This window comes from Phalacrocorax carbo, chromosome 19 (genome assembly GCF_963921805.1).
Source record: "Phalacrocorax carbo chromosome 19, bPhaCar2.1, whole genome shotgun sequence".
NCBI lineage: Eukaryota > Metazoa > Chordata > Aves > Suliformes > Phalacrocoracidae > Phalacrocorax > Phalacrocorax carbo.
The window spans coordinates 6,812,330-6,836,262 of record NC_087531.1 but is presented as its reverse complement, the minus strand read 5'-3'; the positions used below and the strand labels follow the sequence as shown (position 1 = coordinate 6,836,262).

The 23,933-nt window shown below is 51.6% G+C and overlaps 1 protein-coding gene and 1 long non-coding RNA gene across 4 annotated transcripts in view; one reads left to right on the top strand and one right to left on the bottom strand.

The window, feature by feature from the left end:
• Nucleotides 1-457: 457 nt before the first annotated feature.
• On the bottom strand, nucleotides 458-4,703 carry LOC135316342 (uncharacterized). Its single transcript, XR_010375722.1, has 2 exons — nucleotides 4,601-4,703; nucleotides 458-1,823 (listed from the first exon to the last, which is right to left on the bottom strand). It is a non-coding gene; the product is annotated as an uncharacterized LOC135316342 (long non-coding RNA).
• Nucleotides 3,994-23,933, top strand: part of DOT1L (DOT1 like histone lysine methyltransferase) — a 100,720-nt gene continuing 80,780 nt past the window's right edge. Inside the window, exon 1 of one of the 3 annotated variants that reach the window (XM_064469534.1) lies at nucleotides 3,994-4,425. In XM_064469534.1, the coding sequence (XP_064325604.1) occupies nucleotides 4,345-4,425 (81 nt within the window). In that variant the 5' untranslated portion in view covers nucleotides 3,994-4,344. Of the gene's footprint in view, nucleotides 4,426-7,361; nucleotides 7,381-14,903; nucleotides 15,003-23,933 lie in introns of those variants that run through there. The other 2 variants (XM_064469536.1, XM_064469532.1) reach the window with 2 other exon arrangements.

Genomic DNA, 23,933 nt, shown 5'->3' with positions numbered 1-23,933 from the left:
ACCCCAAAATTTCAGAGCCACCGAAGGGGGCAGAGTGGCTCCCACCACCCAGGCAAGCCCTGGGGCTGCTCCCATCTCTTGGCAGGCAGTTCAGCTCACTGAACCAGCAGAAAACAAGCCATTGCTCTTGCTCCCTTCCCTCCTTGCCTCCAGAAGGAAAACTCAGAAAAAACAGTGAAAAAAGGCTCTCCTGGTTCAGGCAGGCGTTTCAGAAATGACCTGCTCTCCGCTACCTGTCAGAAGACATCAGCGCTGGCACTGGAGCACCACACAGCAGCCAGATGGCCGGGCGCAGGCTGGGTCCGTCCAGGAAACCCTTGTAGCTTCAATTACTCTTTATTAGCTGCCCAGGAGCCTGCTTGGGCCACACAAGGACTTCGATGACGAACTGATTAAAGACCAACCTAACGAACTCAAAGAGAATTCTTTAAACGGAGCCTGCTGTGCCTCGGAGAACTCCTGCCATGTCTATTTATTTAAATTTAATGGAATTTTTGTGGTAAGATAATTAAATATGAATTGATTATTTAAGAGGCAGTCAGAGCAGTTTAAGCACTGCTGACTTGATTTTAGTGTTTTCTTTAGAAAAGCATTCCTAGTTATGTAGCTTTCTGCACGTACAGACATTTAAGAAGGAAAAAAAAGGATACAAACAGAAGAGTGGCCAAGTTTGGACCTGGACTTGGAGGCGTTTCTGGACAGGAGAGCAACCTGCCGTGGGGACAGGAGCAGGGGCATGACTCAGCCCGAGGTCTCCATCGCAGGGCTGCGCATCTGCCTCCAGCAAATGGCTGCTCAACTCAGCCGAAGGCAGCGACCTCTCAAGCAATAGAGGTGTTAAATAATGCACGAAATACCTTGCCAGGAAATATCCCACTCTGGCATGTGGCGGCTCTGGGATGTGTTTCAGGCATGGTGCATTCCCCTGCCCTCCCATGTCATGCTGTCGGGGCGACGGCAGCAGGAGCAGGATGGCCATGGGCTGTGACTCCAACCGTGATGCCGGTTTTCAGTCCAATACTGGACATATCTGTGTGTCGCTGAGGTGGAGGGAGCAGGACCCCGAAGGACTTTGCAGATGCCCGCCGAACATGGGTGGCCTTGCCCAGCCCCGGAGCTGCAGCCCAGCGCAGGAGGAGAGTGGATGCGATTGCGCCAAAGCATGGGCACCGCAGGCAGGTGCTGAAGCCCGACTCCATGGCAGGCGTCCCCCCAACCTCCCCAGTGTGTTTGTGGTTGACCCACATCCTCTCCGTCAGGATAAAAGGAAGATGAGATTAATAAGCTGGGGGACAACAGCCAGAAGAGACAGATGGCAAAAACATCCTGCCACGAGCCATGTTTATCTATCTTTGGCTGAGAAAGTGAGAAACCAAGCGGTGGTGTTGCCAGGGTAGCAGCTCCCAGCACAACTTCCACCGCCAGTTCGATGGGGAAAGGCTGGTTTTCCTTCCCAAAGCCGTCTGGCTCTGCTGCACCCAGCTGCAGGTCAGGCTGCACTGCAGAACTGGAGCTTGCTGATGCCCGACCGAGCTGTGGGCGCCTCTTCGGGATGCTCCTGCCCCGCAGGGATGCTCATCCCCAGCAGATGCAGGCTCACTGCTGCTCTTCCAGCCCTCACATGGAATCCAGCGCCTGGCATGGCATGGCCATCCCCCGGCCCCATCCGGCAGCGGGATGCAAGCGGAGGCGGGTGATGAGGGTGCGGGTGCTGCAGTGGTACCGGGTACTCTTCCCTTGGGGTCACACACTGCTGTGCTGGGGGCTGGAGAGCTCCGATGCACTGGGCGTTACAGCCTGGGGATGCGCCGGTGTCCCATGGGCTGAAAAACACTTACAAATCATCCGCTGGGAAGAAACTGGCTGCTTTCAAGGGTGACAGAGGAGCAAGCGGCTGCAGGGCTCCGAACTGACCTGAGGGTGCAGGTGCTTCACCTGCAAGAGCTCTGGGTGCACCAACACTGCCTGGCTGGAAACACTCCTTCTCTGGAGCAAGGACCATGTCTGACTGCTGACACTGGCTCAAACTGTCGCCACGCAGTGACAGCAGCTCCCGCAGTCTGGCTCTGACCTTCAGCGTGGATCCTGCTTTTTGGGGTGCTCTGTACCCTGGCTGGTTCTGGCTCTGGCCCATGCACCCCCAGGCCGTGCTCTGGGGGTGGGTGGCTGGGGCCGGGGTCGCCTCGGCTGTGCCCCCTCCATCAGCCCCAGGGTGGGTATTTCTCAGGAGGGATCCCACCTGTGTGCCCCAGAGGACCCTGCGAGGCTCTGCAGGCAGGCGTGCGCCCTGTGAAGCGCCAGCATCTGCGCAGAGGGTGGCCGAGCCATGGGTGGGTGTCGGGGGGCACTGTCCCTTTGCTGAGGCATGAGTGCGGGGTGGAGGTGACCCCCATATCACCCACCCGCAGCTGCGCCTGCCCGTGTTTCCAGGCCGGTGGGACTTGCAAGCCATAGCTAATTTGGGGGAGCTGCGTGCAGCATCTGCAGCATTTTCTCCCGCCTGAATTACTTCATCCCTGCAAGCAGAGAAGCCCCAGGAGCAGGAGCCCCTTGGGCCCAGCCTGCCGTGGGGCCAAGTCCCTGCTGTGCGTGGGGACAGAGCTCCAGGCGTCTGCTAGCAGCAAGAGGGAGCCAGCACCTGCATGCCAGGGCAGGGTAGCAGGACACCCAGATGTCCCTGCACCCCAGGACATGGTGGCAGGACAGGGTGGTAGGGCACCCAGATATCCCTGCACCCCAGGGCACCTGCATGTTCCCAAATAAGGGAAATTAGCACCCAAAACGCTGTGAGGGGGGAAGCTTGGGGCCTGGCTTTACTACTCAGCTCCCAGCCCTGCTGGGCATGTACAGGACACTAGAGACACGGGGTGGTGTCCAGCCTCCCCCAGGCAGCTTCCCAGGGCAGCATCCGGCTGGGGAGAGGGGACAGGGGGACGAGAGGGAACAACAGGGGGACGCCAGCCCTCACCCAGGATGCTTCCCCAGTGCCTCCGTGCCCAGCGCCAGCCATGCCAGCGGTCGGACAGCCCCAGCTGGGTGCAGAGCACCGGGACCATGCCAGGTGCAGGTGCACTCAGTCCCACTAAGAGGTTACACCGCGTCGTAAGGCTGCAGTCACAGGCACAGCAGCTCCCTGCCTGCCGCGGGTCCTCTCTGCCCCTAGGGCAGCACTTACATTTTCAGTGCTTGGTGTTTGCAGCCGATAGACGTCGTCCCTGTTGGAAGATGCACTGGAGGAGCACATGCAGGGGTGCTGCCTTGGTGCAAGGCTGCTGCTTGGCTTTGCCGGGGGTTCCCGATCCCCCACCCCAGTAAAGATCCTACTCGGAAATGTGTGGAGCCCCTCTCACCGGCCTGGCACACTCACCCACGTGCAAGGGGAAGCCCCTGGCTGCGTCACCTGTATGCGACACACATGCCTTGCACTGTGACCTTGCGGTGCCACGCAAAGCTCACACCGTCACTTGTGTGCAGACTTTGCACCAGCAGCCACGTGGCTCGTTCCATTGTTTTAGTGAACCGTGCACACGTGCTGTCACACATGAATACTGTGTGCCAGCCTTGCACCATCACACGGGGTGCCCCAGCTTCACTCGCCACCAAGTGCTGTGTGCCATGTGACAGTGTCACATGGGGAGTTCCAGCCTTGCACCATCACCTAAACACTGCGTGCCAACCTTGCAGTGTCACACGGGGTGCCCCAGCCTTGCACGGCCACATGAGCACCACGTGCCAGCCTTGCACTATCACACGGGGTGCCCCAGCCTTGCATCATCACCCCGCCGCCGCGTGCCAGCCTTGCACCATCACACGGGGGCTCTGGCCTCGCGCCGCCTCCCCCCCACGCGTGCGGCACCGCCGCCTCACGCCGCCCGCCCTCACGCGCTGCCCGCGGGTGCCCCGCGCCGCCTGGCACACGCCCCCCCTTCCCCTTTTTCCCCCTCCCAACCCCCCGCAAGGAGCGCGGCGCGGGGAGGGCAGCTGAGGACAGGGGGAGGGAGCGCGAGGCCGCGCCCGCCTCCGCCTCCCGCGTCTGGCGCGTCGGTCGGGCCCGGCCCGGCCCCGGCGCCTCATTGTGCTTCGCCTCACGCCGGCCCAAGATGGCGGCGGCACCGGAGAGCCCCGCGAGCCGCTAACGACAATAGAAGGAGGCTGAGGGGAACGGGCGCCCCCACCGGCACCGGCTGCCCCTCCCCGCCTCTCCCGCCTCGCCCTCCCCCCCCCACGCTGCCGCCGCACCTCGCACACGCCCCCCGGCCGGGCCCGGCCGCCACACCCCACCCCGGCCGGCCCCTCTAGCATGGTGCGGGGCCGCCGCCGCCGCCTCCTCCTCCGGCTGCCGACATGGGCGAAAGGCTGGAGCTCCGGCTGAAGTCGCCCGTGGGAGCTGAGCCCGCCGTCTACCCCTGGCCGCTGCCCGTCTACGTGAGTATGGCCCCGGCCCCGCACCTGCCCCGCGCCCTGTCAGCGCCGCCCGGCCCGCTCAGCCCCGCCGGCCCCGGCCCCTTCCCCGGCGTCCCCCGAGCGCTTTTCTGTCACTTGTTAATCAGCCGGTTAATGCCTCTCCCGCCCGGGAGCGGGAGTATTTCGCCGTATTTACCCGGTAGCGCTTCCCACGCGGGAGCAGCCCCTGGAGCCGCGGCTGGAGGACGAGGGGCTGCCGGGCTCCCCAGCCCCGGGTGCTGCTGCTCGCCTGGAAGTCAAATCCCCAATTTCTTTTTATAATTGCTTGACTAAACTTAAGGGCGGGGAGGAGGAGGACTAGTTAATGGAAAGTTTTCGTGTTTTCCTGAGCTCGGCTCGTGTAACTGGTTAATAACCGGAGCTGCTTCGAGCGGGGTGAAATGGAGAGAGGGCTTTCTGGCTGATAAATACCCCCTAAATTATCGCTGGCCTCGGGCGGTGGGGGCACACCCCCCCCCCCCCCCCCCCCCCCCAAACCCCTCGCAGGAGTGGAAATAAACAGGGGAGAAGGGCTTTGCCTTCGGTACGTGTTGGTGGGCTGATGCTGTTGCTCACGTTTCCCTCGAACGAGTGCCCTTGTAGCTTCTCTTTTATTTAGTCTGAAGAGAATTCAAGTCAGGTTTGTCAGCTGATGGCAGCCGTAATCCGCATGCTTTCAAATAAAATGTCGCTTGTCCCCGTTTAGTTATGTGAGCGGCGGGTTTTTTTTCTAATTTGCCTGACTTTCCTGCCTTTCCTGAGCCCTGAGTGAGATGTGTGACCTTGATAACCATGTCCGTGTTCGAATTAGTGAGAACCTCACAAGAGGTGAAAGGTTTGAGAGGTTGGTTGTTTTTTGTGTGTGTGTAGGGTTTGTACCAATCCTTGAATGATTTTTCACCCGAACTGTTTGTAGCACCTTTGAGAACAGTTTGTAAAAGGAAAAATCTCTCTCTATATATATATTTTGCTTGGCCCGAGTACTGTTGATTATTCCTTGCATTTCAGGCTTTGCTCTTGTACGTGTGCTGCTTTGCGGGGAAAACATGCTGGGATGCACAGGCTGGGGCAGCTGATATCGCTGATATTGTTGCTCGCTTGGCAATTGTAACGTGCTTGTGTATGAATGATTAGAATTATATCACTTGTGGCAGGGGAGGTGGCTGTGTGTTTGTATCTGCTGCCTGCCTTTTGGTGCTGGTGCTCTATCTCTGGGTTCCAAAACATGCTCCATGTATGCTGGCGTGCTGTTTTCATCGGCTGCTCCCAGAGCTGGAGCCTCCAGCACATGCTGGTTAAGGCAGCCTTTCCTGTTTGGGCAGCTCTGTCATTCGTGCTTAATTTGACAGAAACTGAAAGTATAATGATGACCAGTTCAGTTTTCTTCATGTCACCAAATATTGTGTCTCCAAGCGGGTTGCGTGAAGTATAGGTTAAAGATTACGTAGGTTAGGGATTAATCTGGAAGGATGGAATGGTTTTATGTATATTCACAAAACTTCCTATGGGCTTAAATAAAAAGAAAAAACCAAAACCCTCCAACTTCCAACCTTCTCCTCCCCCCCCCCCCCCCCTTAAAATGTGCATTTTAATGCTGTTTGCAGCATGGGAAATAAGGATTTAGTTAATTTAGGAAAACTTGAGCAGCCGGTTCTGAAGATGGCAGGGTATATAGATTTTTCTTTTCCAGTTAATCGCAAATGCAACGGGCAGGGGAGCTTGTGTGCTATCTGTGTGTGTGAAGAAATACTGCAAAACCCAAACATCCTGCCATTAAACTGGCCTCTCTGCCTTGCAATTTTTTCCGCAGTAGTACAGAAGTGGATGGTTCATCTGGAGCCAATCAATATTCTGTCCTGCAGTTTTGGCGAAAAGATCGCGCCACGTGTTACGGAAGCGTTCGATTGCGTGCGTGGGCATGCATGCATACACGTGCGTGCACCACTCGCCGCTCTGGCCTTCGCAGCGTCAGATGAGCTCTGGAGCTTTAGAAATAAACTCTGCTCTGTACACGGCAGTGTTTGGCCTGCTAACATTGTACTCTGCTGAACTGTAGACTTTCTTTCCCTCGTTGGTTCAGCCTTCAGTTGGCAGCAGGGTATATGTACTGTTGTGGTTTTAGAGCTCAGCTCTGTTTGACGTAAGCAGAACATTTCTTAGTTTCGCCACTCTTTCTGCTGCTTGATTCCTAGGAAGCAAGGTGGGATACCTGGCAGGGGTTAGGAACATACACTTCAGTTTTATTTAGCAGCATTCTTGCTGCTTCCTGTCGTATGCCGTGAGATATATTTTCCAAAGAGAGCTGGAGAGAAAGGGGAGGGGAAGCTCACAGCCCTTACTAATTATTTTTGGTGAGAGCACCAGGAATGGCAAGGAATCATCTTTCCTGACATCAGCGGCTGAGTGGTATTGTCGACCTGCTGCTTGATGAGCACTGCTGTGTGATGTAACCCTGCGTTGAGTAACTTGGCTATTTTTATGCTCTTACTACATCTGAAATTAGCGGCGTCGGTATTGCTGCGTAAAAGGCTAAAGGTCTGATCTCCCATATTAATGGATGCCTGGATTAATAACGTGTCTGTCTATTGCAGGACTGCTGCTTATTTAATGTATAATAGGAAAAGCGGGGTCTCTTCAGACTGCTGAGTTTGCATAATAGCTCAGTTGACAAACTGGTGCTTGTTGGGATGCTAAAAGAGCCTGGGAGGGTGATGTGAAACATGTATTTCCCTACCAGTCTAATTAGGGCTGTGGGAGGAGAGAGCACTGGTGTTGCAGATACAGGCTCCCACTGGCTTACATACAAAACTGAAAGTATGACTCTTTCCCCTGCCTTCTGCTTTTCTCAAAGGAAAGGCCATGGTTTCCTAATGAATACATGGTGAGCAGTTCTGTCCGTAGCTAGCACACTGTGATGAGTAAGTTGAATAGTGCATGGTGAGTAATCTCTCCTCATGACTCAAAATATTTTCTGATGTTGACCTCCGTTTTTATGAGTGCCCTGCTTAATCAAAGCTGAAGTGAGTTTATTCTTTTGTATGCCGTTTAACTCCTTGACTCCCACATACCTGCCCCATTTTTGCCTTGTGTTAGGTTGTCAGAGACCAGTGGTACTGCATTAAAAATGTTAACGTTGGTATTAGGTGAGTTACAGGCCTCGATAGAGGAAGAATGTTAGATGCTCAAATGGCTGAGTGAGCAGAGTTGATGGATCTAGGTGGTCTTAAATAGGCTAATGCTGATCGGGGATGGCATTTGTAGTCATACTTCAAGCATCAATATGTACAACTTGGTACTTATTACTTAGATCTGATGGATACAAGGGGTGAAGTCCCCTTGTAGTTCTGAGACTTGCACGTGTTTAGGTTTATTCCAGAGATTTGTCCTTAAGTTGGTTCATTCTCTTGTCCCTCACTTTGACTTTAGGTAAATCTGAATATTTATTAAGTTTAAATATGGAGGTTTTTCATACCATAATAAGTCCTGCCTAACCTGTGAGGCATCTGAGGTTGTACTTTGAACTCCTCTCGACAACAGTTCCTGCTTAAGGAGTCTGAACCTACTCTGTGTGTGGGGGGAAAAAAGGTGTGTGAGGTGCTTTGGTGGGTTTTTTTGTTTGCTTTGTTTTTAAATCTGGATCAGTTCCACAGTTTGGACTGGCACCAGTGAGGGATGGGGTTGCTTGCATACAGAATGGAGCAACGGGAGGTTTCAGAGCTGCTGAAGCTGATTATTGTCACTGTCATGGTTTTAGCTGGGATAGAGTTAATTTTCTTCACTCTAGCTGGTATAGTGCTGTGCTTTGAAATTAGCATGGAAAAAAACCCTGTTGAGATAACACACAGATGTTTGGGCTGTTGCTGGGTAGCGCTTGTACTAGTCAAGGACATTTCTAGCTTCCCATGCTCTGCTGGGTGCACAAGAAGCCGGGAGGGGAGGGGGCACAGCTAAGAGAGCGGATTCAAACTGACCAAAGGGATATTCCATATCATGTAACGTCATGCCCAGTATGTTAACTGGGAGGGGCTGGCCGGGGGAGGGAGGCAGCAATCGCGGCTCGGGGACAGGCAGCGTCGGTCGGCGGGTGGTGAGCAGTTGTATCGTTTGTGTTTCTGGTCTTTTTTCCTTTTTTTTTCCCTTTCCCTTCCTTTTCCATTTTATTATATTAACATTATTGTCATTATTATCATAATCATTGTTACTATTATTATAATTTCATTGTAATCATTAAACTGTGCTTATCTCAACCCACAAGTTCTTTTGCTCGTCCGATTCTCTTCCCCATCCCACAGGGGTGGGGGGAGTGAGCGAGCGGCTGCGTGGTGTTCAGTTGCCAGCTGAGGCTGAACCACGACAGTCTATTTTTGGCGCCCAACGTGGGGCGATGAAGGGTTTGAGATAATAACGGTTTCTGGTCACAGCATTGATTTATCTGCTCTCAATATTAGTTTGTCCAGTCTTTACCATGCTGATTGTAAAGTACATGTTAAAACTTGCTGTTGGTTTTGTCAGTCTGCTCTGCTCTGCAGTGATTAGAGATATTTTGCCTAGGAGACTTGTTATTAAAACACTGGCCTTGACTGTTATTGGTTATTTAGGTCTTGCATGGAAGCCGTTACTGTACTACAGCTACCACCTCATGGAGGCAATTAGCAATTATACCTCCTCCTCTGAGGAGTTTTTTATGGAGGAAATACAGAATGGCACTGTAGCTGCCATCTTATATAATGTCTCCTCCTTCATTACAACAACTTTTCAGTATCTTGAACATCCTTGGGTAGTCAAGATACATCTGTTGATATTGGTTTGGCAGATGGTATCAGATCTGTCTAAGGTTAATAAGCAAGTTAAGAATATAATCCAGAGATCTGCCCCAAGGCTCGATAGCTATGCGTGGCAAGGTATGTGGGATAGTGTGGGCACCCCCCGTGATGTGGGACTTCACCCCTGAACAAGTGCAGAATCCTGAAAAAATAGTAGAACATTTGGAGGAAGTATGTTGTCACCCTGGCAATTCCAGAGAGATACAAATCACTGCCATGTGCTGGGGCCTGGCTTATGCCTATCGAGCCCTATTTAACACTATTCAGTACCCCCAAGGGAAAGAGAAGGGAGCTACTCCAACCCCTGTGACGAGCACTGCGGCCACCCAACCCTCCATGACAGACACTGCAGCTACTCCAACCCCTGTGACGAGCACTGCGGCCACCCAACCTGCCGTGACAGACACTGCAGCTACTCCAACCCCAGTGACGAGCACTGCGGCCACTCAAACCCCCGCGACAGACACTGCAGCTACTCCAACCCCAGTGACGAGCACTGCGGCCACTCAAACCCCCGCGACAGACACTGCAGCTACTCCAACCCCAGTGACGAGCACTGCGGCCACTCAAACCCCCATGACAGACACTGCAGCTACTCCAACCCCAGTGCCAAGCGTTGCAGCTAAACCAGAGGACCGACCTGGGCCAGTATCAGTCGCCCCTATACGCAAGAAGAAATCATGGAAGAGAAGGTCAACTCGTTTAGAAAGAGATTACGATGAACCAGGGCCATCATGAGAAGAGGAGGAGGAAGAGGAAGAATGTGTACAAGAAATAGAAACTACCCGATCTCTATCCTTGAGTGAGTTGCGGGACATACGGAAAGATTTCAGGCGTCATTCAGGTGAGCACGTTATCACCTGGCTGCTCCGATGCTGGGATAATGGGGCCAGTAGTTTGGAATTAGAGGGGAAGGAAGCCAAACAACTGGGATCCCTCTCTAGGGAAGGGGGCATTGATAAAGCAATTGGAAAAGGAACACAAGCCCTCAGCCTCTGGAGGCGGCTCCTGTCCGCGGTGAGAGAGAGGTATCCCTTCAAAGAAGATATTGTATTTTGCCTAGGAAAATGGATGACCATGGAGAAAGGCATTCAGCATCTAAGGGAATTAGCTGTGCTTGAGGTGATTTATGGTGACCTGGATGATCAGTGGTCCTCCAAAGATCCAGAAGAAGCCGAGTGCACACGACCCATGTGGCGGAAGTTTGTACGGAGCGCACCATCTTCGCATGCAAACTCATTGGCAGTGATGTCCTGGAAAGATGACGAGACACCAACGGTGGCTGAATTGATTGATAAACTCCGGGAATATGAAGTGAATCTCTCTTCCTCGCTTGTCTTTGCTGTTGAGAAACTATCCCAAGAGTTCCAGCAACTCAAAGAAGATATGTCCTACTCCCCACCAGTACAGACCAGTATCTCAGCCATTAGGAGTAAGCGTCCCTTGGCTCAAGAGAAGGGATACACACGATGGGGCACCCTATGGTTTTACCTGCATGATCACGGAGAGGACATGAAGAAGTGGGATGGAAAACCTACCTCAGTCCTAGAGGCACGGGTACGTCAGCTGCAAGAGAGAACAATTACGCAGGGGAGTTTCTCCAGGAGAGCTGCTTCTCCAGTTTCCAGTAAGCAGTTCTCCAGACAGAGCAGCAGAAGTGCTGATGTCCTGACTGATCTTAACAGAGATGCTCGTGATTCATATTTATAGGAAGTGAGTGATGAATACTGTGATCAGGACTAGAGGGGCCCTGCCTCCAGCCGGGTGGAGGAAAGGGATAACTGGGCTTACTGGACTGTGTGGATACGATGGCCTGGCACGTCCGACCCACAGGAGTATAAAGCTTTAGTGGACACCGGCGCACAGTGCACCTTAATGCCATCAAACTATATAGGGGCAGAACCCATCAGCATTGCTGGAGTGACAGGGGGATCCCAAGAGCTAACTGTATTGGAGGCCGAAGTGAGCCTGACCGGGAATGAGTGGCAGAAGCACCCCATTATGACTGGCCCCAAGGCTCTGTGCATCCTTGGCATAGACTACCTCAGGAGAGGGTATTTCAAGGACCCAAAAGGTTACAAGTGGGCTTTTGGTGTAGCTGCCTTGGAGACGGAGGAAACTAAACAGCTGTCTACCTTGCCTGGTCTCTCAAAGGACCCTTCTGTTGTGGGGTTGCTGAAGGTCAAAGAACAACAGGTGCCAATCGCCACCACAACAGTGCACTGGCGGCAATATCGCACCAACAGAGACTCTCTGATCCCCATCCATGAGCTCATTCACCAACTGAGGAGCCAAGGAGTCATCAGTAAGACCCACTCACCCTTTAACAGTCCCATATGGCCAGTGCGGAAGTCTAATGGAGAGTGGAGGCTCACAGTAGACTATCGTGGCCTGAACGAAGTCACTCCACCATTGAGTGCTGCTGTGCCAGACATGCTAGAACTTCAATACGAACTGGAGTCCAAGGCAGCCAAGCGGTATGCCACAACTGATATCGCTAATGCATTCTTCTCAGTCCCTCTGGCAGCAGAGTGCAGGCCACAGTTTGCTTTCACATGGAGGGGCATCCAGTACACCTGGAATCGACTGCCCCAGGGGTGGAAACACAGTCCTACCATTTGCCATGGACTGATTCAGACTGTACTGGAACAGGGAGAAGCTCCCGAACACCTTCAATACATTGATGACATCATTGTGTGGGGCAACACAGCGGGAGAAGTTTTTGAGAAAGGAGAGAAAAACAGTCCAAATCCTTCTGAAGGCTGGTTTTGCCATAAAACAAAGTAAGGTGAAGGGACCCGCGCAAGAGATCCAGTTCTTAGGAATCAAATGGCAAGATGGACGTCGTCAGATCCCAATGGATGTGATCAACAAAATAGCAGCCATGTCTCCACCAACTAGCAAAAAGGAACCACAAGCTTTCTTGGGCGTTGTGGGTTTTTGGAGAATGCATATTCCCAATTACAGTCTGATCGTAAGCCCTCTCTATCAAGTGACCCGGAAGAAGAATGATTTCAAATGGGGCCCTGAGCAATGACAAGCCTTTGAACAGATTAAACGAGAAATAGTTCATGCAGTAGCTCTTGGGCCAGTCCGGGCAGGACAAGATATAAAAAATGTGCTCTACACTGCAGCCGGGGAGAATGGCCCTACCTGGAGCCTCTGGCAGAAAGCACATGGGGAGACCCGAGGTCGACCCCTAGGGTTTTGGAGTCGGGGATACAGAGGGTCCGAAGCCCGCTATACTCCAACTGAAAAAGAGATATTGGCAGCATATGAAGGGGTTCGAGCTGCTTCAGAAGTGGTTGGTACTGAGGCACAGTTGCTCCTGGCACCCTGACTGCCAGTGCTGGGCTGGATGTTCAAAGGAAAGGTCCCCTCTACACACCATGCAACTGATGCTACATGGAGTAAATGGGTTGCACTGATCACCCAGCGGGCTCGAGTAGGAAACCCCAGTCGCCCAGGAATCTTGGAAGTGATTATGGACTGGCCAGAAGGCAAAGACTTTGGATTATCACCAGAGGAGGAGGTGACACGTGCTGAAGAAGTCCCACCCTATAACAAACTGTCAGAAGATGAAAAGCAGTATGCCCTGTTCACTGATGGGTCCTGTTGCCTTGTGGGAAAGCACTGGACATGGAAGGCGGCTGTATGGAGTCCTACACGACAAGTAGCAGAAACTGCTGAAGGAGAAGGTGAATCGAGCCAGTTTGCAGAGGTAAAGGCCATCCAGCTGGCCTTAGACATTGCTGAACGGGAAGAGTGGCCAGTGCTCTGTCTCTATACTGACTCCTGGATGGTGGCAAATGCCCTGTGGGGCTGGCTGCAGCAGTGGAAGCAAAGCAACTGGCAGCGCAGAGGTAAACCCATCTGGGCTGTCACATTGTGGCAAGATATTGCTGCCCGAGTAGAGAACCTGGTTGTAAAGGTACGGCATGTGGATGCTCACGTCCCCAAGAGTCGGGCCACTGAAGAACATCAGAACAACCAGCAGGTGGATCAGGCTGCCAAGACTGAAGTGGCTGAGGTGGATCTGGACTGGCAGCATAAGGGTGAACTATTTCTAGCTCGGTGGGCCCATGACACCTCAGGCCATCAAGGGAGAGATGCAACATACAGGTGGGCTCGTGATCGAGGGGTGGACTTGACCATGGATATTATTGCACAGGCTATCCACGAATGTGAAACATGCGCTGCAATCAAGCAAGCGAAGCGGGTAAAGCCTCTGTGGTATGGGGGACGATGGCTGAAATCTAAATATGGGGAGGCCTGGCAAATTGACTCTATCACACTCCCACAGACCCGCCAAGGCAAGCGCCCTGTGCTTACAATGGTAGAAACAACGACTGGCTGGCTGGAAACATATCCTGTCCCCCACGCCACTGCCCGGAACACTATCCTGGGTCTTGAGAAACAAGTCCTGTGGCGACATGGCACCCCAGAGAGAATTGAGTCAGACAACGGGACTCATTTCCAAAATAGCCTCATAGACACCTGGGCCAAAGAGCATGGCATTGAGTGGGTGTATCACATCCCCTATCACGCACCAGCCTCTGGGAAAATTGAACGGTACAATGGACTGTTAAAGATAACTTTGAGAGCAACGGGGGGTGGAACATTCAAGCACTGGGATACACGTTTAGCGAACGCCACCTGGTTAGTCAACACGAGGGGATCTGCCAGGCGAGCTGGCCCTGCCCAGTCAGAAATCCTACATACTGTGGAAGGGGATAGAGTCCCTGTAGTGCACACAAAAAGTATGTTGGGCAAGACAGTCTGGGTTCTTCCTGCTTCAGGCAGAGGCAAACCCACTCGTGGGATTGCGTTTGCTCGAGGACCTGGGTGCACTTGGTGGGTGATGCGGGAGGATAGAGGAGTTCGGTGTGTACCCCAGGGGGATTTAATTTTGGGTGAAAACAGCCAGTGAACTGAATAATATGCTGTTAATTGCTATATGATGTTGTATGTCATCACTACTATGGTTGCTCTATGCCATATCAATGGAATGTTACCATGGTGGGAATCTCCCGTTTAATAATAATGGCAAATGAACTTTCAATGGAACCGAGCAAAGTGCAGCAGTGAGAGAACAAGTACTACCAGTGCAGCGGTGATGGAACAAGGACTGACATGCAACAATCTGACCCCCCCCCCCCCACCCTCTCTGAAAGACTCTTACAATAGATGAAATCCGAAGTCATTGACTAAATGAAGTCAATGGACATTTCACAGGCATTTTACAGGGGTGGTCCATAGACTAGGGGAATGATAAATGAAAAATCTGTATATACTGTTAAAGGATGAGAAGATGGGTAGGGATTATTGAATTTGTACTGAATAGTATGGGACCTGAGCATGATGTAAATGATATGGAATAAGGGGTGGATACTGTCATGGTTTTAGCTGGGATAGAGTTAATTTTCTTCACTCTAGCTGGTATAGTGCTGTGCTTTGAAATTAGCATGGAAAAAAACCCTGTTGAGATAACACACAGATGTTTGGGCTGTTGCTGGGTAGTGCTTGTACTAGTCAAGGACATTTCTAGCTTCCCATGCTCTGCTGGGTGCACAAGAAGCCGGGAGGGGAGGGGGCACAGCTAAGAGAGCGGATTCAAACTGACTAAAGGGATATTCCGTATCATGTAACGTCATGCCCAGTATGTTACCTGGGAGGGGCTGGCCGGGGGAGGGAGGCAGCAATCGCGGCTCGGGGACGGGCAGCGTCGGTCGGCGGGTGGTGAGCAGTTGTATCGTTTGTGTTTCTGGTCTTTTTTCCTTTTTTTTTTTTTTCCCTTTCCCTTCCTTTTCCATTTTATTATATTAACATTATTGCCATTAATATCATAATCATTGTTGCTATTATTATAATTTCATTGTAATCGTTAAACTGTGCTTATCTCAACCCACAAGTTCTTTTGCTCGTCCGATTCTCTTCCCCATCCCACAGGGGTGGGGGGGAGTGAGTGAGTGGCTGCGTGGTGTTCAGTTGCCAGCTGAGGCTGAATCACGACAGTCACCAAAATTGATGTTTGTCAAACGCCACCCTATTGCAATGTACGAGTTTGAATGTGGAAGAACCTGTTTTCTGGTAGCATGTGCATCAGTAAGAGGACGCTGCAGTTCATTTATCTCCTCTCCTTTAGGCTTGCACTGAACAGGTTTGCAGTGTGATCAAAGTAAGTGTTGGAGCTGACAGGGGAGGGATGGCAAGACACAGCCAGGTGGTGAGGGGAAGATGGGACTGGTGTTGGCTTTGAGTGGCTTACGCTGTGAGTGCCACTGGGTCCTTCACCCAGATGGCTGCAAACGACTCTGTGCCTGTCATGTTAAATAGTGTGCGAGTCCTTTCAAGTTTCAGAATTAGACATCTGCCTGTCTTGTCTTGCCTTGCCTGTTTCACCTGGTAGGCCTTCCCATTGTTCGCCTGCTGAATAGCATTCCCCCAAAAGACAACTGCAAACCTCTGTGTGTCAGGTTTTTGTGTGTCCTGTTTCCTCCCCTCCCTGTTTGTCTTGTAAAGACTCAGCAATTTTATGTGATAGTGCCTGGGAACTTCTACTGCAGCCCAGGCCACTGATGGCCAAGCCACTGTGGACCCCTGTAGGGTGATGATCTGGGTATCTTTTACCAATTTCATCCTATCTTCCAGCCTGGAAATCTCAGGCCCTTGACTCTGTCCCAGGAGGGGGCAGTCCTGGTTGTGCCATTGTGCACATTTTACCAGGGTGAGGCACCTGAACTGCTGAAGCTTAAGCCTCCAAATTAGCAACTGTGAGAAGTCTGACTTGAATAATTCATTGATTTGTCTGTGTTCATCCTCTCTGCTGCTGACTTTGCACTCAGCTGTAATGGCAAAAAATTCTCATTGGCTAATTGTGTTGTCAGAGCATCACCCTGCAGCTGTTCGAGGGGTGTACGTGTGTCCACTGCTGAGGAGTAACGGGGTACAAGGTTGCTAATGCTGGACTTTGTACAGGGGAAGAGTGCAGAGTGTGTGTGGTGTGTGGTTCCCCCCAGCAGTCAGTGATACAGCTGATACCATTCTACCACCAAAGGAATGTGCTGTGGACGAAAAGCTCAAGGGCAGGCAGTGACAACGAAAATAGCAGGCCAGCAGGGAATATCACCTTTGAAATTAAGGATCAATGGCAGAGATTAATAACAAACCTTGTTTAAGAATTTAGTGCTTTTTTTTTTTGTGTGTGTCACTCAGCTTTACTGGGAATAGTTTTTCTGATGACTAGCTTTGACTTCTGAGACAACGGAGTAGGTGTAGGAGCAGTTGCTGAAGTTCAGTGCCATAGCATAGTAGGGTAAGATAAATTTAGGAAGGTCCTAAATTTGGGCCTAAACCGGTCCCTTTGGCATTGCACCTGACCTGCTGGAGCTGCAGGCCGCTGCTGAGGGGTGGTCCCGTGCCTCCTTTCCCCCAGCCACTTGCTCTTGCTGTTTCCCCTGCACAGATCCAGCCCTTCTGTCGTGGTTTAGCCCCAGTCAGCAACCAAGCACCATGCAGCCGCTCGCTCACTCCCCCATGGTGGGATGGGGGAGAGAATTGGAAGGGTAAAAGTGAGGCAACTTATGTTTTGAGATAAAGACAGTTTAATAGGTAAGGGAAAGGCTGCGTGCGGAAGCAAAGCAAAACAAGGAATTCATTCACTCCTTCCCATGGGCAGGCAGGTGCTCAGCCGTCTCCAGGAAAGCAGGGCTCCATCACGCGTAACGGTTACTTGGGAAGACAAATGCCATCATTCCGAATGTCTCCCCTTCCTCCTTCTTCCCCCAGCTTTATATACTGAGCATGACGTCATATGGTATGGAATATCCCTTTGGTCAGTTGGGGTCAGCTGTCCCGGCTGTGCCCCCTCCCAGCTCCTTGTGCCCCCGGCAGAGCATGGGGAGCTGAAAAAGTCCTTGACCAGTGTAAGCGCTACTTAGCAACAACTAAAACATCTCCACGTTATCACCACTGTTTCCAGCAAAAATCCAAAACATGGTCCCATACTAGCTACTACGAAGAAATTTAACTCTATCCCAGCTGAAACCAGGACAGTATCCACCCCTTATTCCATACCATTTACATCATGCTCAGGTTCCACACTATCAAATACAACCTCATTAACCTCCACACCACCCCACACCCCTCCTTCCCATCCTTTGATAAAATACACGGTGTGCTGGTTCTGGTTTTGGCTGAGAAGGGGTTAATTCTCCTCACTGTGGGGGGGCGGCTGCCTTTCCAGCTTCCCGCGCTCTGCCATGGGGCGGGGGGGGGGGCTGGGAGGGGCGGGGCCATGGTGGGGGCGGCTGACCCCGACTGGCCAATGGCAGGTTCATTCCATACCATGTGACACCATGACCAGTATATTAAAGGGGGGCAGTTTGCGGCTTGGGAGCGGCGCAGTGTCGGGTCGGCGGGCGGTTCGTTCTGGTGGTTTGTTTCCCCCCCCCTTCCCCCCTCCCCCGGGGCTTTGCGCCTCTCGTTGTTCTCCTTTACATTGCATTTCTGTTGTTGTTTCTTCTAATTTCAATTACTAAACTGTTCTTATCCCAACCCACGAGCGTTACCCTCCTGATTCTCTCCCCCATCTACCGGTGGGGCAGTGAGCGAGCGACTGTGTGGGGCTGAGCTGCCGCTAAACCATGACAGTCTTTTTGGTGCCCAACGTGGGGCTCAAGGGTTGGAGATAACAACAGCTGCTGGTCACAGCACCATGTTGTCCTTTTTGCAGTTGGTGTTGAAGATTGGTGTTGGTTTGTTGACTCTGCTGTGTTCTGCTGTGATTAGTAAGGTTTTGCCTACAAGATTTGTTATACAAACACTGGTTTTCAGCTTTATCTGGTATTTGGGGTTTTTGCTGAAACTGTTACTGTACTTTGGATGCCACCTTGTTGAGGCAATTAGCAATTATACCTCCTCCTCGGAGAGATTTTATATGGAGGAAATACAGAATAGTACCTTTGCAACTTTGTTCTATGATGTCTCTGCCTCTATTACAACAACCTTATTGTATCTTGAACATCCTTGGGTGGTTAAGGCGCACTTATTGTTAGCTTTTGGGCATGTTGTTTTGGTTTTGACTAAGCAACTTAAGAATATCACCCAGAAATCTGCCCCGAGGCTTGATAGTTACGAGTGGCAGGGCATGTGGGATAGCATGGGCAAATCCCTAGGGCAGTGGGCACCCCCAGTGTTTGGAGTTTCACCCCTGAACAAGTGCAGAATCCTAAAAATCTAGTAGAATATTTGGAGAAGGTATGTTGTTATGCTGGGAACTCCAGAGAGACACAGATCACTGCAACATGCTGGGGCCTGGCCCATGCATACCGAGCCCTGCTCAACAGTATTCAGTGCCCCCAAGGGGAAGAGAAGGTCTCTGGATTGAAATACAAAGTGACTGGCACTGCAGCCACTCAAACCCCCATGACAAGTACTGGAGCTGGCTCAGAGAATCAACCTGTACCAGTATCAGTTGCCCCCATACACAAGACGAAATATTGGAAGCGGACATCAACCCGTTTAGAACGGGATGATGAAGAACCAGGGCCATCGCGGGGAGAGGAGGAAGAAGTCATAAATGAAACGGAGACCACCCAATCCCTGTCCTTGAGCGAGTTGCAAGATATGCAAAAAGATTTCAGCTGTCCTTCAGGTGAGCACATTGTCACCTGCTGCTCCGATGCTGGGATAATGGGGCCAGTAGCCTGGAACTAGAGGGAAAAGAAGCCAAACAACTGGGATCCCTTTCTGGGGAAGGGGGCGTTGACAAAGCAATTGGGAAAAAGAACACAAGCCCTCAGCCTCTGGAGGTGGCTCCTGTTCGCGGTGACAGAGAGGTATCCCTTCAAAGAAGATGTTACATATTGCCCAGGAAAATGGACAACTGTGGAGAAAGGCATCCAGTATCTAAGGGAATTAGCTGTGCTTGAGGTGATTTATGGTGACCTGGATGATCAACGGTCATCCAAAGATCCAGATGAAGCCGAGTGCACACGACCCATGTGGCGGAAGTTTGTACGGAGCGCGCCATCTTCGCATGCAAACTCATTGGCAGTGATGTCCTGGAAAGATGACGAGACACCAATGGTGGCAGAGGTGATTGATAAACTCTGGGAGTATGAAGCAACTCTCTTCCTCGCTCATCTCTGCTGTTGAGAAACTATCCCAAGAGGTCCAGCAACTCAAAGAAGATCTGTCCTGCTCCCCACCTCGACAGAGTAGTGTCTCAGCTGTTAGGAATAAGCGTCCTTTGGCTCAAAGGTGGGGATACACACTACGGGCCACCCTATGGTTCTACCTGCGTGACCACGGAGAGGACATGAGGAGGTGGGATGGCAAGCCTACCTTGACCCTACAGGCACGAGTGCGTGAACTGCAAGGAAGAACAGTCACTCAGGGAGGCTCTTCCAGGAAAGCTGCTGCTCCAGTTTCCAGCGAGCAGGTCCCCAGACAGAGGAGTAGAAGCGTAGATTATTTCTAAGCGTAATAGAGGGACTCCTGATTCACATTTACAGGAAGTGAGTTGTGACTGCCATGATCAGGACTAGAGGGGCCCTGCCTCCAGCCAGGTGGAGGAAAGGGATAACCGGGTTTACAGGACTGTGTGGATCCGATGGCCTGGCACGTCCGACCCACAGGAGTAAAAAGCTTTAGTGGACACCGGCGCACAGTGCACCTTAATGCCATCAAACTATATAGGGGCAGAACCCATCAGCATTGCTGGAGTGACAGGGGGATCCCAAGAGCTAACTGTATTGGAGGCCGAAGTGAGCCTCACTGGGAATGAGTGGCAAAAGCACCCCATTGTGACTGGCCCAGAGGCTCTGTGCATCCTTGGCATAGACTACCTCAGGAGAGGGTATTTCAAGGACCCAAAAGGGTACAGGTGGGCTTTTGGTGTAGCTGCCTTGGAGACGGAGGAAACTGAACAGCTGTCTACCTTGCCCGGTCTCTCGAAGGACCATTCTGTTGTGGGGTTGTTGAGGGTCAAAGAACAACAGGTGCCAATCGCCACCACAACAGTGCACCGGCGGCAATATCGCACCAACCGAGACTCTCTGATCCCCATCCATGGGCTCATTCACCAACTGAGGAGCCAAGGAGTCATCAGTAAGACCCACTCACCCTTTAACAGTCCCATATGGCCAGTGCGGAAGTCTAATGGAGAGTGGAGGCTCACAGTAGACTATCGTGGCCTGAACGAAGTCACTCCACCATTGAGTGCTGCTGTGCCAGACATGCTAGAACTTCAATACGAACTGGAGTCCAAGGCAGCCAAGCGGTATGCCACAACTGATATTGCTAATGCATTCTTCTCAATCCCTCTGGCAGCAGAGTGCAGGCCGCAGTTTGCTTTCACATGGAGGGGCGTCCAGTACACCTGGAATCGACTGCCCCAGGGGTGGAAACACAGTCCTACCATTTGCCATGGACTGATTCAGACTGTACTGGAACAGGGAGAAGCTCCCGAACACCTTCAATACATTGATGACATCATTGTGTGGGGCAACACAGCGGGAGAAGTATTTGAGAAAGGAGAGAAAAACAGTCCAAATCCTTCTGAAGGCTGGTTTTGCCATAAAACAAAGTAAGGTGAAGGGACCCGCGCAAGAGATCCAGTTCTTAGGAATCAAATGGCAAGATGGTCGTCGTCAGATCCCAATGGATGTGATCAACAAAATAGCAGCCATGTCTCCACCAACTAGCAAAAAGGAACCACAAGCTTTCTTGGGCGTTGTGGGTTTTTGGAGAATGCATATTCCCAATTACAGTCTGATCGTAAGCCCTCTCTATCAAGTGACCTGGAAGAAGAATGATTTCAAATGGGGCCCTGAGCAATGACAAGCCTTTGAACAGATTAAACGAGAAATAGTTCATGCAGTAGCTCTTGGGCCAGTCCGGGCAGGACAAGATGTAAAACATGTGCTCTACACCGCAGCCGGGGAGAATGGCCCTACCTGGAGCCTCTGGCAGAAAGCACATGGGGAGACCCGAGGTTGACCCCTAGGGTTTTGGAGTCGGGGATACAGAGGGTCTGAAGCCCGCTATACTCCAACTGAAGAAGAGATATTGGCAGCATATGAAGGGGTCCGAGCTGCTTCAGAAGTGGTTGGTACTGAGGCACAGTTGCTCCTGGCACCCTGACTGCCAGTGCTGGGCTGGATGTTCAAAGTAAAGGTCCCCTCTACAGACCATGCAACTGATGCTACGTGGAATAAATGGGTTGCACTGATCACCCAGTGGGCTCGAGTAGGAAACCCCAGTCGCCCAGGAATCTTGGAAGTGATTATGGACTGGCCAGAAGGCCAAGACTTTGGTTTATCACCGGAGGAGGAGGTGACACGTGCTGAGGAAGCCCCACCCTATAACAAACTGTCAGAAGATGAAAAGAAGTATGCCCTGTTCACTGATGGGTCCTGTCGCCTTGTGGGAAAGCATCGGACATGGAAGGCGGCTGTATGGAGTCCTACACGACAAGTAGCAGAAACTGCTGAAGGAGAAGGTGAATCGAGCCAGTTTGCAGAGGTAAAGGCCATCCAGCTGGCCTTAGACATTGCTGAACGGGAAGAGTGGCCAGTGCTCTGTCTCTATACTGACTCCTGGATGGTGGCAAATGCCCTGTGGGGCTGGCTGCAGCAGTGGAAGCAAAGCAACTGGCAGCGCAGAGGCAAACCCATCTGGGCTGTCACGCTGTGGCAAGATATTGCTGCCTGAGTAGAGAACCTGGTTGTAAAGGTACGGCATGTGGATGCTCACGTCCCCAAGAGTCGGGCCACTGAAGAACATCGGAACAACCAGCAGGTGGATCAGGCTGCCAAGATTGAAGTGGCTGAGGTGGATCTGGACTGGCAACACAAGGGTGAACTATTTCTAGCTCGGTGGGCCCATGACACCTCAGGCCATCAAGGGAGAGATGCAACATACAGGTGGGCTCGTGATCGAGGGGTGGAGTTGACCACGGATGTGAAACATGCGCTGCAATCAAGCAAGCGAAGCAGGTAAAGCCTCTGTGGTATGGGGGACGATGGCTGAAATATAAATATGGGGAGGCCCGGCAAATTGACTATATCACACTCCCACAGACCCGCCAAGGCATGTGCCCTTTTCTTACAATGGTAGAAACAACGACTGGCTGGCTGGAAACATATCCTGTCCCCCACGCCACTGCCCGGAACGCTATCCTGGGTCTTGAGAAACAAGTCCTGTGGCGACATGGCACCCCAGAGAGAATTGAGTCAGACAACGGGACTCATTTCCAAAATAACCTCATAGACACCTGGGCCAAAGAGCACGGCATTGAGTGGGTGTATCACATCCCCTATCACACACCATCTTTTGGGAAAATTGAACGGTACAATGGACTGTTAGAAACTACACTGAGAGCAACGGGGGGTGGGACATTCAAGCACTGGGATACACATTTAGCAAAAGCCACCTGGTTAGTCAACACGAGGGGATCTGCCAGGCGAGCTGGCCCTGCCCAGTCAGAAATCCTACATACTGTGGAAGGGGATAGAGTCCCTGTAGTGCACACAAAAATTATGCTGGGCAAAACAGTCTGGGTTCTTCCTGCCTCCGGCAAAGGCAAACCCATTCGTGGGATGGCTTTTGCTCGAGGACCTGGGCGCACTTGGTGGGTGATGCGGGAGGATGGACCTTAATTCCATTGTGCTGACATGTAAGAAATACGTTTTGCAATAAGGGAAGGAGTTTGAATTGTCTGAGCAGAGGTCGTGACTGATTTCCAAGGAGCCCTCTGAATTTCTGCGGTGCGGCTGATTCATCAGACGAGTATTGCATGAGAGCGGATGCTCTTTGCAAACTAACTGTTTGTGAAATGATCGTAGGGCCGCCCTTCTTGTTGACTCGAGTGAATGCCCAGCAGTCCGCTCTGTCCCAGAATAAGCAAACACATAGTGCTTCTTCAGTTGCGGCAATAGCTACAGCGTCCGCGTGCTCCCTCCAGCTGCTTTTTTGTGGGAACAATTTATAATTGCCTTAAACGTAACTGAAAGGGCAATAGGATATACCAGTGCTGCAAGGTAGTGTTTTACCAAAATAGTTGTATTCCCCTATATACTCAAGTATAATAATTTTGGACTTTTTTTTAAATCTAGTTTCTATTTTTGCATAATAGAACTACTGCTATGTCTGGTTTACGCAGACTAAAGCCAATATGTCATTCTGCTCTAATCGTCCCATGTGGATGTTGCTGTAGACACTCCTGCAGAGTGATTGCATGTTAATATGTTTATACAGCCCCTCCTACACACTATCATGGGAACCATTCCCTCTTGCATTGTTCAGTGTCCATAGCAACAGTTGGAATTGCTGTGTGGAAAGGCAAAATGGTTTGATTGTCATTTAGGTAGCTGCAATGCAAGTGCGAGTCCCTGCTACAACCAGATCCACAGCTGTCTCATCTGCAAATTCTGGATCACCTGTATTCGTGCTATATGAGGATTATCCGGAGCAGTTTGGATCGTCTAATGCCCGTTTCCTTTGTGAACTCGGTAGTTTTAGTATATTTTGGATCTTGGACCAAACTTCTTTTTTTTCCTTTAAAAGTCCTTATGTAGCTATTCAGGAGGCCATAATGCCCTCCATGTTTTCCATTAGTTTTGTGTGACAGCAAACTTGCTAGCTACTGAAACTACCTCATCA